The 14904-nt window shown below is 53.1% G+C and overlaps 1 protein-coding gene across 4 annotated transcripts in view; it reads left to right on the top strand.

The window, feature by feature from the left end:
- AGO2 (argonaute RISC catalytic component 2) overlaps positions 1 to 14904 on the top strand; it is a 99335-nt gene that overhangs the window by 57862 nt on the left and 26569 nt on the right. For all 4 annotated transcript variants that reach the window (XM_053558629.1, XM_053558630.1, XM_053558631.1 and 1 more), the window contains exons 4-13: positions 222 to 403; positions 2843 to 2979; positions 3819 to 3953; positions 4768 to 4855; positions 6012 to 6159; positions 7182 to 7301; positions 7394 to 7516; positions 10238 to 10371; positions 12172 to 12356; positions 13993 to 14152. In XM_053558629.1, coding sequence (XP_053414604.1) covers positions 222 to 403; positions 2843 to 2979; positions 3819 to 3953; positions 4768 to 4855; positions 6012 to 6159; positions 7182 to 7301; positions 7394 to 7516; positions 10238 to 10371; positions 12172 to 12356; positions 13993 to 14152 — 1412 coding nt within the window. The remainder of the gene's footprint in view (positions 1 to 221; positions 404 to 2842; positions 2980 to 3818; positions 3954 to 4767; positions 4856 to 6011; positions 6160 to 7181; positions 7302 to 7393; positions 7517 to 10237; positions 10372 to 12171; positions 12357 to 13992; positions 14153 to 14904) is intronic.

The following is a 14904-nucleotide window of genomic DNA, read 5'->3' as shown; positions in this document are numbered from 1 at the left end:
ACATATCAGACCACTCTCCAGAACATTGGCCACTGGCCACACGTGGCTGTGTAAGTTTAAATTGAACATACAAGTAAAATTAGAAATTTCAGAAAATCAGTCACACTTCATGTGCTCAGGAGCACTGTGTAGCCAGATGGTTGTGCTTGGACACGGAGCACCACGGGCCCACACACGGCTGCATGAGGGGAATAACCTCTGTGCCTGGGTCCCCCTTGCAGGTGGAGCTGGAGGTCACGCTGCCAGGAGAAGGCAAAGATCGCATCTTCAAGGTGTCCATCAAGTGGGTGTCCTGCGTGAGCTTACAGGCGTTACACGATGCACTTTCTGGGCGGCTGCCCAGCGTCCCCTTCGAGACGATACAGGCCCTGGATGTGGTTATGAGGCATTTGCCATCCATGAGGTGAGGGGGCCAAAGGATCAGGAGCATCACTTTGAGCCCTGAGTGTTCAAGAAGAGATGATTCTCAGAGTTGGGGTAGTGATGATCACGTGGGTTTTCTGCCATGGAGATAATTGGTGCTGAGATGGACAGGAATTCTAAAATAAAAATAAATCACTAGTAGCCAGGCATTGTGGTGGGCGCCTGTAGTCCCAGGTACTCGGGAGCTGAGGCAAGAGAATCGCTTAACCCCAAGAGTTGGAGGTTGCTGTGAGCTGTGACGCTATAGCACTCTACAGACGGTGACGTAGTGAGACTCTATCTCAAACAATAAATAAATAAATCACCAGCACTCTTTTTTTTTTTTTTTTTTTTTTTTTTTTGTCGAGGCAGAGTTCTACCCTATGCCCTGAGCAGAGGGCAGTGGCGTCGGAGCTCACCGCAGCCTCGGACTCCGGCTGTGGGCACCCTGCTGCCTCAGCCTCCGGGGCCACTGGGATTACAGGCGCTCGCCGCTGCGCCCGGCTGGGTTTTTCCATTTTTTTCACGAGTTGGGGTCTCACTCTCGCTCAGACAAGCCTCGAACTCCTGAGCTCAAGCAATCCTCCCGCCTCAGCCTCCCACAGTGCTGGGATTACAGGCGTGAGCCACCGCGCCTGGCAAATCACCAGCACTCTTAACCTGGCAGAAAGAGGGCAGCTCTGTCTGTGCACACTGGCACATTCACTCTCTACCCAGCCCTGTGCCAGCAGCACTGGGTTCCTTCTCCCTGTGGCCTTTGTGCTCAGGACTGTGAGACTAGAATAAAACTCTGTTCCCAGGACCAGGGGGCGCAGCGTGTGCCCCACAGGAGGGCCGTGGCCACCAGCTTAGTGATCTGTTAACACCATAGATACTCAGACTTATTTTTGTGCTATGGGATTACTGCTCTTTTACCATAAATCGCCACACATGAACTGTTAGGAGAGGGGTGAGGGGAACATTTTGATGGCCTAGAACCTGCCTACTTGTTGTGCAAAAGGTTGCACTAGTTTCCTGTGAGACCTGAGGTCATAGGAACAAGGCAGGATCTCCGCACGAGGCCTCAGGCTCTTGCAGGAGCCCCTGTCCTCAGCTGCACCAGGGACCTCAGGAGCAATTTGAATGTATGAGTAAAAGCACAAAAGCCTAAAACTGACACCAATGTGTGTGCACTGACAGACTTCCAGGACTGACCAGACTTAAGTGTTGAGGAGAAAGTCAAGGCTTCCTTTCTAACACAGAGCAGGGGCTTCAGAGCCACATGCTCTGAAGAGGGGACCGTGCACCCTGCCTTCAGGCATGGGTTGAAGTGACGCAGTACTGGACAGGTTGTCCCTCCTCACAGGAGCACCCCAGCCCCGGTATGATGGGCGCTGCTTTGAACTGTTGGTGGCAGGCGGTCGGTAAAATGTCCACTTCTTAAATCAAGTGGCAGGAATTACCGTGGTTTCTCTTTTCTTAATTCTTTTGGATTATTTATGTTGATTTTAGAATCAGGAAACTGCTGTTTTCATTTTCGAAAACACTAGAAATAATCAGGATGAATCCGTTTCAGGTGGAAAGTAAAAAATGCTATCATATAGGTGATTTTGTTAACAGGGCAGCCCACACCTGGAAGGCATTGCCATGAAGGGGACATGCTCCCTTGAGAATTGTTGTTGATGGCACGTGTCTCCACCAGGCCCCTGTGTGTTGGTGCAGCAGGCCCTCTGTGCTGAAGAGCGTGTCTGCCTCGGTCAGGCAGGCTCCAGCCTAAGTCACCGCTCTATCTGAACCTGGCCTTGCAGCAATGCGTGAATCTCCTCACACCTGACCTACTGTCCCCTTTGTGTGAGCCCTCAGTGCCTAGTGCTAAGGAGACAGCCCATAACAGGAGCTGCTGCAAACAGGGAACAAACACTGCATCCCCCAAGCCACCTGCCCAAAGCAGCAAATCTCCCCAAGGCCTGTGGCTGGGCCTGACAGTGGCTGGCGTGGATGCTGTGAGGTGGGTGTGAGCAGTAAGGATGTTGAGGCCAGGAGAGGGTGGGGTGGGAATAGAACCCTGCCAGGGCCCCACATGGGCCCTGGCTGAGCTGCAGCTGCAGCTGTCCCCTTCTGGGCTCTTATCTCCACAGGGGCCATACCAAGAAGATACCACCAAGCAGGAGCCACGTGTCCCTGAGCTAGAAACACATCCGGCTCAGGGGCTGGCCCTCTACCCGGCGTGGGGCACTCAGCCTTTTGCTGCCCCTGCCGAGAGGCTGTGGGTCCCCAAGGGTATGCCCACAGCATCCCTCAGCAGGGCCTAGAAGCCATGTAGAGAAGCAGTTTTATACCGAGGGATGAGCAGCCTCCGGGTGTGTGCATGTGCTGCAGGATTGGTGGGGTGGGAGCAGATTTGGAATGACCTGTTCCTTCCTGAAATCTTACCTAATGGACGCTGGTCTCCTGGCCTCAGGTACACGCCTGTGGGCCGCTCCTTCTTCACCGCGTCTGAGGGCTGCTCCAACCCCCTTGGTGGGGGCCGAGAAGTGTGGTTCGGCTTCCATCAGTCTGTCCGACCTTCTCTTTGGAAAATGATGCTGAACATTGATGGTAAGTGACACACTGAGGTGGGATCAGGGAATTGCTGAATTCCAAGACCTTGAGGAGTACACATGGCCAGCTCCGGACCTGGCCCCACTGAGGCCCTACCTACATGCTGTTTGGGAGCTCATGAGGAACACTGGATCCCCAGAGGAACACTGTATCCACCTGGAGCACTTGCCCCAGAGTCCTGGCCTGTGGGCTTTGCAGATACACAGATTTGCGCTGTTGCTGCTCGTGTCCCCAGCACAGGGTCTGGCGGCCGCCCCCAGGCATCCTTCCCCTTTATCTCACAGGCTCAGATTTAGCTTCTGTGAATTGGGTGCCTGGCTGCTGGGATAGCTGCCCCCCGCTTCACTTTGTTGGACCCCACTTCCCTCTTTCTAAAAAGACAAACATGAAGGTCAGAGAAGGATGTCGCCTTCTCAGTTGGGAATTAATACAAAAAGCTCTAGAAAGGAAAGAAAATTATATCTTGCTCAGCTATACATTTATTGAAAAGTAATTATATAAGGGAGAATGATAAATTTCAGAAATATCTACACTACAAGGTAGAAAAATCCTGCAAAATCCAACATTCATGGACTGCTAAGTTTTGTTTGTTTTAAAAAACTAGTTTTTGTTCTCAGAGGGTAGCTTAATCTTTAGACTCAACCAGTCCCTATTTGCATGGCACCTGACCAGAGCACACGTCTGCTGTCTGTAGAAAGAGAACCAAGGCCAGTGTCCTCCTTGGGCTGCCTGGGGCCCAACAGGGCCGGCCCTGGTGTGTGGTCCACCTGCCTGGGCACCGTCCAGCAGACATGTCATCATGCCATGGTCCTTGTTCTTTCTTTTCTTGCCTATAGTGTCAGCAACAGCGTTTTATAAGGCACAGCCAGTTATCGAGTTTGTTTGTGAAGTTTTGGATTTTAAAAGTATTGAAGAACAACAAAAACCTCTGACAGATTCCCAAAGGGTAAAGTTTACCAAAGAAATTAAAGGTAATGAACTTCTCAGGGCGCTGGGGTAGGGGGCTGGGTATGGTTCCCTCCTTGATGTGTTTTGTGGGCTCTGGTCCCTACCCATGGGTAGGGAGGGGGAGGTGGTGGTGGCAGGGGGAGTTAGCCCTCAGATGAATTTGCACAGTGATAAATTCAACCTATCTCAAAGTAGGAGAGAGAGAATAGTAATAAATACAGCTTCTGTGTAGGTGAGGGGCAGGTTGGTGAGTCGTGATGTTGGGACAGGAAGTCCCCTTTCAGAGCCACGGCTGGCATTTCATCGTGTTCCGGAATGCAAGGTGCATTCTGTTCTTCCTCCACCTTTATGCAATCTGAGCTGGTGTCCGTACCCCTTCAGCCTAGTCCCACTCCAGGAAATGCAGATCCAGACTTGCTTTGGGCCCCTCTGCCCAGCAGCAGCTAAATGGCTATGCCCACTGCACCTGTGCTTTTTGAAGGCCATCGGCAGTGTTGCTTACAGCAGTGAGCCTGTGGGAGTGTGGAATGTTGAGAAGGTGGACACCTGTGCTCTAAGCTGGACCCTGCATGGCCTCCTATTTGTGTGGACACCCTATCTTGACTCTTGGCCTTGGCCAAAGGTCTGAGTTTCTCAGACAAGGGGCATCCCTGTAGGTAAATGGGTCCAGCCAGAGTGTCTGTGGGTGGCCACGTGTCCACCTTCCTCTGCCTCAGAGCCCTGCAGCAGCTCCAGGGCCCAAGTGACTTGGGTCTATGTCCATAGCTTGGGAAAGTGAAGTTCGCACTTCAGACTTGGGTAACCTAGACTCTAAAGCCCACCATTCTGTGTCAACAGGTCTAAAGGTGGAGATAACGCACTGTGGGCAGATGAAGAGGAAGTACCGAGTCTGCAATGTGACCCGGCGGCCTGCCAGCCACCAAACGTAAACCGCCTTGCTTACATTCCCGTCAGCTCGGGCCCTCACTGCCATTCAGATTTCCACCCTGGAGCCACGATTCTTGTGGGAAGATTACCACATTCTGGTTTTAAATGCCAAAGCTATGCCTTGGGTGGCTCCATAGATTCCAAACCTCACCTAATAAAATGAATGCAAATAATGAGATTCCCCCTCTGTGGCAGGCGGGAGGACCGGGTTCCTGCCCTGTCTCCTTCCTAAACCTCACAGAGAGAGAAGGGTCTTCTGTATCTGTTGTCCCCTGGCTTCTGGGGATGGGGGGTGAGGAGAGCTGAGCATGGTAGGGCCACGCCCCCACCCCAGCTGGTCCACTGGGGGCCCTGCCTTCTGTAGTCTAGAGTCCAAGTGCGTGTCATAACCAGCTTGGCCACAGGAACGTGCTGTCTTAAGTATGTGTTCACTGTGGAACACAGTGATGGAGTTGGTCCTTGTCCCCACCTGGGTCTCTAGGCCCAATGAGGACTCATCTATTTCATGAGTCATCCCATGGAAAATGCCTGGCCTGTTGCTGAGCTTGGGAGCCTTGGGAGCAGAGGGTGACTGCCAGGCAGTTTGGACAAAGCAGAGGAGTCGGTCGAGGGAAGCCGGGCCCTGCCCACCCAGGGGCTGGGGGCACGTGAGCAGACCCAGGGTGCTCCTTCCTTCCTCCTGTCCTGGGAGGTTTCTGTCTCTGCTGGGCCCTTGGAGCCCCCGATACATAAATGGCCTTTAGGTCCCTGGCCTGCGGTCAGACACACAGGGCTGCCTTTCTGGATTTGTCTTCATTCGTCCTGAGTCCTTTATGCCTACTACAGATGCTGTGCACAATTTATGGTGATTGTGTATTATACTGTATGCGTGTAGGAATTTTTTATTTCCCACCTCCAGAGACAAAACAAGAATGGCGTCTCGGGAATATTCCAGATACAGAAGACATTTGGCTTTTGTTCCCAGGAAGGGCTTTGCGTGTGTGCTCCCCAAGCATCCCTCCAAAGACGCCAGTCCATGTGGAAACAGCCTGAGTGGAGTGTGTGTGTGCTGGTGGCCTGTCCCCAGGGGGCCCTGAGTGGAGTGTGTGTGTGCTGGTGGCCTGTCCCCAGGGGGCCCTGGCGAGCCCGTGGCCTGAGCTGCCTCTACTCCCCAGGTTCCCGCTGCAGCAGGAGAGCGGGCAGACGGTGGAGTGTACGGTGGCCCAGTACTTCAAGGACAGGCACAAGCTGGTTCTGCGCTACCCCCACCTTCCATGTTTACAAGTCGGACAGGAGCAGAAACACACCTACCTTCCCTTGGAGGCACGTAGCCCTCTTGCCTTGGGCCTGCAGGGCTGGGAGGATGGGGCAAGGGGCCATGCAGCCGAGAGCAGGGCCAAGCCCCAGTCGGGCACAGCTGCCATCATCCCCACGGCTGTAGGATCTTAGGTGCATTCATGGGCTTTGTGGAGTCTCAATTTTGCCTTTAATAAAATGGGATTTGCTGGGCAGCGCCTGTGGCTCAGTTGGTAAGGTGCCGGCCCCATATACCGAGGGTGGTGGGTTCAGACCTGGCCCCGGCTGAACTGCAACCAAAAAATAGCCGGGCGTTGTGGCGGGCGCCTATAGTCCCAGCTACTCGGGAGGCTGAGGCAAGAGAATCGCTTCAGCCCAGGAGTTGGAGGTTGCTGTGAGCTGTGTGAGGCTACGGCACTCTACCGAGGGCCATAAAGTGAAACTCTGTTTCTACAAAAAAAATAAATAAATAAAATGGGATTTGTAGCTCCCAGGTGCCACTAGTGTGAGGATGGACTGAGAGTGTGTAACACACCCGGCAGATCCCTGGTAGGAGGAAATCAGTGCTCAGTAGTACACCGTTTGTTTGTTTGCTTTTTGTCTAGCTTTAAGACTGTTTGAAAATCCTGTTGGGAAAAGATGGGACACTGAGATCAGGCAATGCATTTCTATTCATCTCCTTCAGTATTTTACATTCACAGATCTTTTGTAGTCAGGTAGGGCCTGTGTTTCCAGGGAAAAGTCCAGCAGGGTGGTGGCTTTGCGTTTGCAGCCGTTTCTGTGCTCACCTGTTTGGCCCTCACAGCCACTGAGGACTAGAGGGAGTCCAGAACTGTGTTGTTGGGACTGCCCTGCCTACCTGGCCTGCTGAGTACGGAGCATTACGTCAGGGTCACTCAGGGGACATTTCTGTTACCAGGCGGCACTGGAGCAGCCCACGGACAAGGAAGAGATGGTCCCAGGCAGTGCCAGGGCACCAGCCCTCTCCTTCTGCTCTGGCCTCCCTTGTTTTCCCCAGGAAAACAAGTGCCTCTGCTTCATATCCACAGGTCTGTAACATAGTGGCAGGACAGAGGTGTATTAAAAAACTGACAGACAATCAGACTTCAACCATGATCAGAGCGACTGCTAGGTCGGCACCCGATCGGCAAGAAGAGATTAGCAAATTGGTGAGTTTGGGACACCCAGGCTTTGGGCAGAGGTGGCCCCTGGACAGAAGGAAGACCCCATCTGACGCTGGGCTGCTTCTCCCCTTCTCCAGATGCGAAGTGCGAGTTTTAACACAGACCCGTATGTTCGTGAGTTTGGGATCATGGTTAAAGATGAAATGACGGATGTGACTGGACGGGTGCTGCAGCCGCCCTCCATCCTCTATGGGGGCAGGGTATGTGTGGCTGAGGGTGGGCTTTCGGGTGTGGGCGTGTGTCCCCCACAGTGTCCCCATCAGGTCCTGAGCCATCACCCATAGTGCAGGCCCTGTTCTGAGTATGGGCACTCTTTCTACTCTGGGCTGTACCTTGGCCTTCATAGAGAATGGCTTTAAAGTTTTTCAGAATTATCCTTAATGTTTTCAAAAGGTAATTTTATTTATTTATTTTTTTTTTTTTTTGAGACAGTGTCTCACTATGTCACCCTTGGTAGAGTGCTGTGGCGTCACAGCTCACAGCAACCTCAAACTCTTGGGCTTAAGTGATTCTCTTGCCTCAGCCTCCCAAGTAGCTGGGACTATAGGCGCCCACCACAACACCCTTTGTTGTAGTTGTCGTTGTTTAGCAGGCCCGGGCCAGGTTCGGACCCGCCAGCCCCGGCATATGTGGCCGGTCCCCTAACCACTGAGTTACGGGCACTGAGCCTCAAAAGGTAAATTTTATTATCCCTTCAGAAAGCACCCTTCTTTGTGTGATGGGCACTCTGCCGGTGTTGACTCTTATCTCAGAAGCCTGTACTATTTTTCTCTAACATTTGCTTTGGGGGCATCTGTTAGCAAACATAGCAATTAGGGGTTTTGGGGTTTTGTTTTTGCCAGCTTTACCTCTAGTTTTCATTGGCGGGTAACCAAAGGTGTCTGAACCACTAAGCCTGGTGGTGCTTGAGAAGTGTTTCCTCTCACTGCCTCCTGGGGAGGCCCACGGCCTCAGAGCTCAGCACTCAGCACGCCTGGCAGGGGGGCAAGCGCTGGGTGACTGTGGCGGGGGATACCCAGAGCTCTGTGGGGCCTTGGCCTGAGAGGTCACCAGCTCTGATTTTCACCTGACTTTACACCCTTTCCTCCAGTTCTTGAGACTGTGGCAAAGTTTTATTCTGTTGTAGTTTTCTCACCCTTTTCTTACTTTAAAATAATTAGGGGGGTTTTGTTTCAAAATATATAAAAGAATTGTAGAAAAAGTTCTCTTTTTCCTCAGCCCTTACTTGGCGTCTGAAGAAGCAATGGGTATTATCTTTCTCCTTGGTAAACTCATGAATTGTCAATATACTGTTCAAGTATTAGTATGTAGACATACTTCTGGCCCTTTCTTTTTCCTTACCATTTCCTTTTGAAGCTCGCTGAGAGTGTGCGATCATCCGTGCTGCTGTCATACAAGGTCCTGTCTTTTGAGAGTGTTGCCCAGCATCCCTGTTCACTGGGCAGGAGGTCGCTGCCCATGTTTCTGCAGAAGGGTTCTGAGCAAGGCCCTTCGGCCCCTCCTCAGCTTGTATGTCCACCCCTTGGGCCCCAGACATTATAAACTCAGCCCCGGCTCCCTGCAGCCCCAAGGGAAGAGTGTGGCCCCCCAGCAGTAAGCAGGGAGGAGCCATGTGGCGAGAGGCCACCTGTGAGAGGTCGGGCTTCAAATGCAGCCCTCGGTTACAGCCCTCTCTGTTTGTCCCTCCACTTTCTACCTCTTAGCCAAGGCACAGCCGTCTGAAAAGCACCATTGCTCGTGTAATCCAATTTTGGAAAACCCTTAGAATTGTATGGATTAAGAGAGCTTGAGATGTTTCCAAAGGAATACATTTTTCCAGATCCCTGAATGTTTCAGTGAGAAGAAATACTCTTTATCCTCTGCCCTACTGAGGTCCACTGTTAGAGCAAATGATTAAACATACCTCAGCAAGCAAGGTGTGTGAGCAGAGTCCTCAGCCAGGGATTGTCTGCCATCATCACAGCCCTGGGAGGTGAGACAGACAGCCCGTCATCCTCAGGGCTGCCCTGCAGCCAGACCCACTGCCCCATTGGCAGCAGCACCAGGGTCTAGAAGTGTACTTCGACGAAGGCCCGCCGGTTTCTGTTGAAATCGTGTGTCTGTGTGTGTCTGTCTCCTGACTGGAGCCCGGACTGTCCAGTGTCATGCATAGGACGCTGGTGGGAGCAGACAGTGGTTATAAAAGCACAACAAATAAAAGCATTCATTTCTACATCCTGCCCGATTTTTAGAAGCTTTTACTTCTTTTGTAAGAAAGATAATGCTTTTAAAAAAACCTGTGTAGAGTAAATGATAGCAACTTGGCATGGCTGTGTCCTTCGGCAGTGCCCATAGGCCTGGAATTGCAGCAGCCCTCTGCCCCACCCCTTCCTGACCCTTCCCTTCTCGGGCCATTCAGACTTCCCTGGGGTGACGTAGTTGAGGTTTGGTCCCGTCTAGATGAGAGGTGGCAAAAGCCAGTAGAGTCCTTTCAGGAGGGGTGCCTTCTGTTTCTCACACAGCTGCAGGCAGAGTAAACAGAGCTGTGGGCTTAGTCCCAACTGGCCTCAGAGGCCACTGGATGAAAATAAGGGACAGAATTTTCTAGAACAGAAGGCTTTCTTGAAGCATCACAAGGTGCTTCTTGGTCCAGGCTGCTCAGAGGGTCGACTGGAGCTTGGGCCTCCCACCTTGCTGGCCTTGCCCCACCTGCCTGCCATCACCAGTTGGCCAGCCTCCCTCGAACTCTCGCCCACTCTCTGCTGTCTGCATGCCACCCTCCCGCAGACGTGCGTTGCAGATCAAAGACAGGGACAGCATGAAGGTGTCATTCCTATTCTTAAGAAGGAGCTGAATTGGTCAGGGGCTAACAGAGGGACCATGTCCAAAGTTGGGGAAACATTTCCTATTTTTACTTACTCTGAACTTTTTGCCATTTGCAGAATAAAGCCATTGCCACCCCTGTCCAGGGCGTCTGGGACATGAGGAACAAGCAGTTCCACACGGGCATCGAGATCAAGGTGTGGGCCATCGCATGCTTTGCCCCACAGCGCCAGTGCACAGAAGTCCATCTGAAGTAAGCGCCCCGTGTGACCAGCTGCGGCCCTGGCCTGGCCCCTGCAGGGGCACAGGTGACTGACCACTTGGAAGACTGGCCGTAGGGTGGGTGGGGCCCAGGCTGCAGCTTGGGTTCTGATGTCAGTTCCCTCAGCCTTTCCCTGTCAAAGCCCACCCAGGTCAGGCCAGCAGGGCATGGACACCTGTGGCCCCCACCCTGCCCCCTGCAGGAGGGAGCATGGAGAAGCCACATGGACTGTTGAAGAAGCAAACCAGTGACTAAGGGATGAGTTAAAATGTAGAGGCAACAGTGAACTTGAGAGTCAGTGAAGTGCGTTATTAAAAAATGCTTTAGGCTTGGTACCTGTGGCTCAAGCAGCTAAAGTGCCAGCCACATACACCTGAGCTGGCGGGTTTGAATCCAGCCCGGGCCTGCCCAACAACAATGACGGCTGCAACCAAAAAATGGCTGGGCGTTGTGGTAGGCGCCTGTAGTCCCAGCTACTTGGGAGGTGGAGGCAGGAGAATCGCTTGAGCCCAGGAGTTGGAGGTTACTGTGAGCTATCATACTACAGCACTCTACCCAGGGTGACAGCTTGAGGCTCTATCTCGAAAAAAAAAAATGCTTTAGTTTTGAATTTGTAAGTTGAAACAGAGAAACTGAAGGTAGGGTGGGAAGAGATGCCCATGTGGAGGCTATCCCCAGGAAGGGGAGAAGCTCAAGAGGAGAGACACAGCTCTGGTTCTGTCCCTGCCACACCCGCCCAGGTAGCCCAGGTGAGGGGTCACCCTCCCAAGAAGGCTGTGTGCCACGTAAGGGCCACCCTCACTGGACACTCACCATGGTTCCTTGCAGGGGCATGGGATTGGCCATTTTGCTTCCTGCTCTGTGGTGGGCAGCAGGGAGGACTCCTGGCCTGGAGGCTGCTGCTGGCCATTCAGCGAGGGCAAGGTGTGAAGGCTGACATTTGGGCTGCTCTGTGCACACAGCTGGCAGAGGCGCTAGAAGCACAGAGAGGATTTGGGGAACAAGACTGGAGCAGGCAAGAGGTGGAGAACTGGGTCACTCTCCTGCCCTGTTTTTTCTCCTTGGGCCCTTCCTCCTGCCTTACCTAGAACTCAGAATTTCTTCAGGTGCTCCAGTGCCCAGGAAATTGAACAGTAACTGGCTAGGATAGGTCACAGCAGCCTCATCCTTGTTGTTGAAGGTGATATGATTTTTATTTTTTGACTTAAAATAGAAACTGTTGATCTGTCTCTGCCCCACCCTGAGTGTCACTGGGCCAGCTGCCTGCAGCTGCCAGTGTTCCTGTTTTGGTTTTGCTCATGATTGCATCACCCCAGTCCACACTGTAGCCAGTAAAACGACTGGGGAAAATTCAGAGGGACAGCTAGCTGAAACTTCCCTCGATGCCTTGTGAAGCCTGGCCTTGTTCTGTGCCCAGACTCGAGCGAGGGGCCGTGTAGGCGGCTGGGTGTGTGCCAGCTGCTCCTCGCTTTGCTCTGCAAGGACAGCGTCTTGTCGCCGTGTACTGGGAGTGTCACCATGGCGGGTAACACGACCTCTGTCTGAAGCCTGCCATCGTGTCGTGGCACAGTAGCCACAAAGGACTTTCAGTAAACTGAGGTCTGTGTCAAGCATGTTCCAGAGATGAAGCTTTGATTTCTGGCTTTATGCAGGACTTTAAGAAAACTTTGATAGTGATCTTGATAAAAGTGTTTTTGGCTTATAAAACTAGTGGCTTTTGGGGGGCCTCAGGCTGGGCTGAGTTCCCTGCCACTCGCCATGCGTGTCAGTGGTGTGACCCCTGTGCTGTAGGTCCTTCACAGAGCAGCTCAGAAAGATCTCAAGAGACGCTGGCATGCCCATCCAGGGCCAGCCGTGCTTCTGCAAGTATGCGCAGGGAGCGGATAGCGTGGAGCCCATGTTCAGGCACCTGAAGAACACGTACGCGGGTCTGCAGCTGGTGGTGGTCATCCTGCCCGGCAAAACCCCTGTGTATGGTAAGCATCTGGCCGTCTGCTGGCCTTGGGGAGCTGTAGTGTCTCTGAGTATTCGTCACCACCTGAGTCCCTTCATGTTTCTGCCACACTGAGGAGCTGCCAGTTTTAGGCCCATTTATGAGCTGGGAAAGAAGAGGTGGTTTCTGATCACCATCCAGGCCATAGCAGTGGGAAGCCAGCACCTTCGGGACACAGAACCCAGCACGTGTGCAGGCGTCTCATCCTCCACACCACACAAGGGTCAGCTGGTCAAAGTGTCTTACGCCAAAGGGCAATGCATATTTCTCCAACTAGAATGTGCTGCGCCCCTGGAGAATGCAGAGAAAACTCGGGAAGCTCCAGGGTAGGAGGGAGAGACATGCAGACAGGCGACTCTGACACAGTGAGGTGGGAGGTCTTAGAAGTCAGAGGAGCACGGAGACACCTGTAGAGGAGGTATTGGAACACGAACCTGTGGTGATGGGGGCCGCAGGGCTCAGGGGTGCAGCTGGGACTTGGGAGTGTTCCACAGGGCCCCCTCTGGCCAGTGATGGATTTCAAATGTACAGAAGCCACTTCTCCAAGCCCAATATCCAGAAGAAGAAAGAAAACCCATGGGGTTTGCATCCTGGGCATCAGTTGCCCACGGGGCTGCCCAGGGAGCTGCTAACCAGTTGCTCCCAGAAAGACTCCAGGGAGTGGGGAGGAAACAGTTCTTTGATGTCTAGTTTACATTTGCTGAGGAGTCTGCGGATGCCACCATTTTTATTTTAACTATTGGAGCATTTACATGTAGCTATGGCCCCGGGATTAGGAGGTATCATCCCTGCTTGATACGCCAAGTTCTCTGCTCTGACTGGTCCCTGCCTGTATTCATCATTAGAATAGTCTTTGTGGGGTGGTGCCTGTGGCTCAAGGAGTAGGGCGCCGGTCCCATATGCCAGAAGTGGCGGGTTCAAACCTAGCCCCGGCCAAAAACAAACAAACAAAAAAAAAAGAATAGTCGTTGTGGCTTGGCACCTGTTGGACAGTGGTTACAGTACCAGCCACATGCACCGAGGCTGGTGGGTTCGAGCCTGGACCGGACTAGCTAAACAACACTGACAACTGCAATAAGAAAATAGCCAGGCATTGGGCGGCGCCTGTGGCTCAAGGAGTAGGGTGCCGGTCCCATATGCCGGAGGTGGCGGGTTCAAACCCAGCCCTGGCCAAAAAACCACAAAAAAAAAAAAAAAAACAAAAAAAAAAAACAGAAAATAGCCAGGCATTGTGGTGGGCGCCTGTAGTCCCAGCTACTTGGGAAGCTGAGGCAAGAGAATCACTTAAGTTTGAGGTTGCTGTGAGCTATGACACCACAGCACCCTACCAAGGGCGACAAAGGGAGTCTCTGTCTCAGAAAAAAAAAAAAAAAAACAGTCTTTGTTCAGCCACTTGCCCAGCGTCCTCGCCTGAGTGAGATGAAGGTAGGACAGAGGCAGGACAACTCGTGGCTTGGCCAGGGACCCCGTCAGAGCAGATCTGTGGCAGCTGCTGGGGCTGCATGCTGCTGTGTATTTCAGGTGGGCAGCAGGGGTCGCCTAGTGACATTTGGGGCTGCTGAGCTGCTGAGGGTGGGGTGCTATTAGAAGCAGTTACATGTGCCTTCTGTGTCCCACAGCTGAAGTGAAACGCGTGGGAGACACTGTGCTGGGCATGGCCACGCAGTGTGTGCAGATGAAGAACGTGCAGCGGACCACTCCGCAGACCCTGTCCAACCTCTGCCTGAAGATCAATGTCAAGCTGGGAGGCGTGAACAACATTCTGCTGCCCCAGGGCAGGTGAGGCCAGCGCCTGCATGTGGAGTGGTGCACGGGCAGCAGGCCCCTTCCTGGGGCCGAGCACTGTCCTGGACACCATGGAGCAGGAAGTCAGGTGTATATCCTGTCTGCCCAGGAGACCTGGCGTCTGCTCATGTTGAGTGCCGTGGCCAGGTTTCCAGATAGATCAGGGCCACAAGCAGGGCCAGGGAAGAAGGGACTCCTCCCCAGCTAGGGCTAGGGTCCTAGAACAAGAGTCATAGGGCTGCACCTTAAATGCAGTAAACAAGGGCCCACCTCAACTGGGCAGGAGATGGGCTTCCCTGGTTTACCTCCGGGGCCCTTGGAAGAGTGGCTGCCAGAGCATTCCCCTACACTTCCCATGGGGTCATGGTACCGCCTTGTGCTGGGTCTTCACATTTTAGACTGAAATGCTCCTCATTGGACTATAGCTGTTGGCAGGTCCCAGGCCAAGGCAGGAAGGGTGACCAAGTTGCACCTTCCTCAGGCACCCCCAGTGCTGGAGTGTGGCCCCCATGTTCAAGGGCAAGGGGGTTTTGCTCCTCCACCAAAACCACCCGCCTCTGCAGGCAGAAAGAGGGTCTCCAGAACAGCAGTCATTTTCAAAGATCCCAGCAACTGTCTTCACATGCAAATGACCAACAGTGGTGCAAACAAGGGACTAGGGGCCCTTGGAAGAGCGGCTGCCAGAGCATTCCCCTACACTTCCCATGATCCGGCTCATCCATGATTCCGGCTATCCCTGTGCAGGA

Source organism: Nycticebus coucang, chromosome 13 (assembly GCF_027406575.1).
Source record: "Nycticebus coucang isolate mNycCou1 chromosome 13, mNycCou1.pri, whole genome shotgun sequence".
NCBI classification, from domain to species: Eukaryota; Metazoa; Chordata; class Mammalia; order Primates; family Lorisidae; genus Nycticebus; species Nycticebus coucang.
The sequence above is the reverse complement of the archived record's forward strand: the minus strand, read 5'-3'. Positions and strand labels throughout refer to the sequence as shown.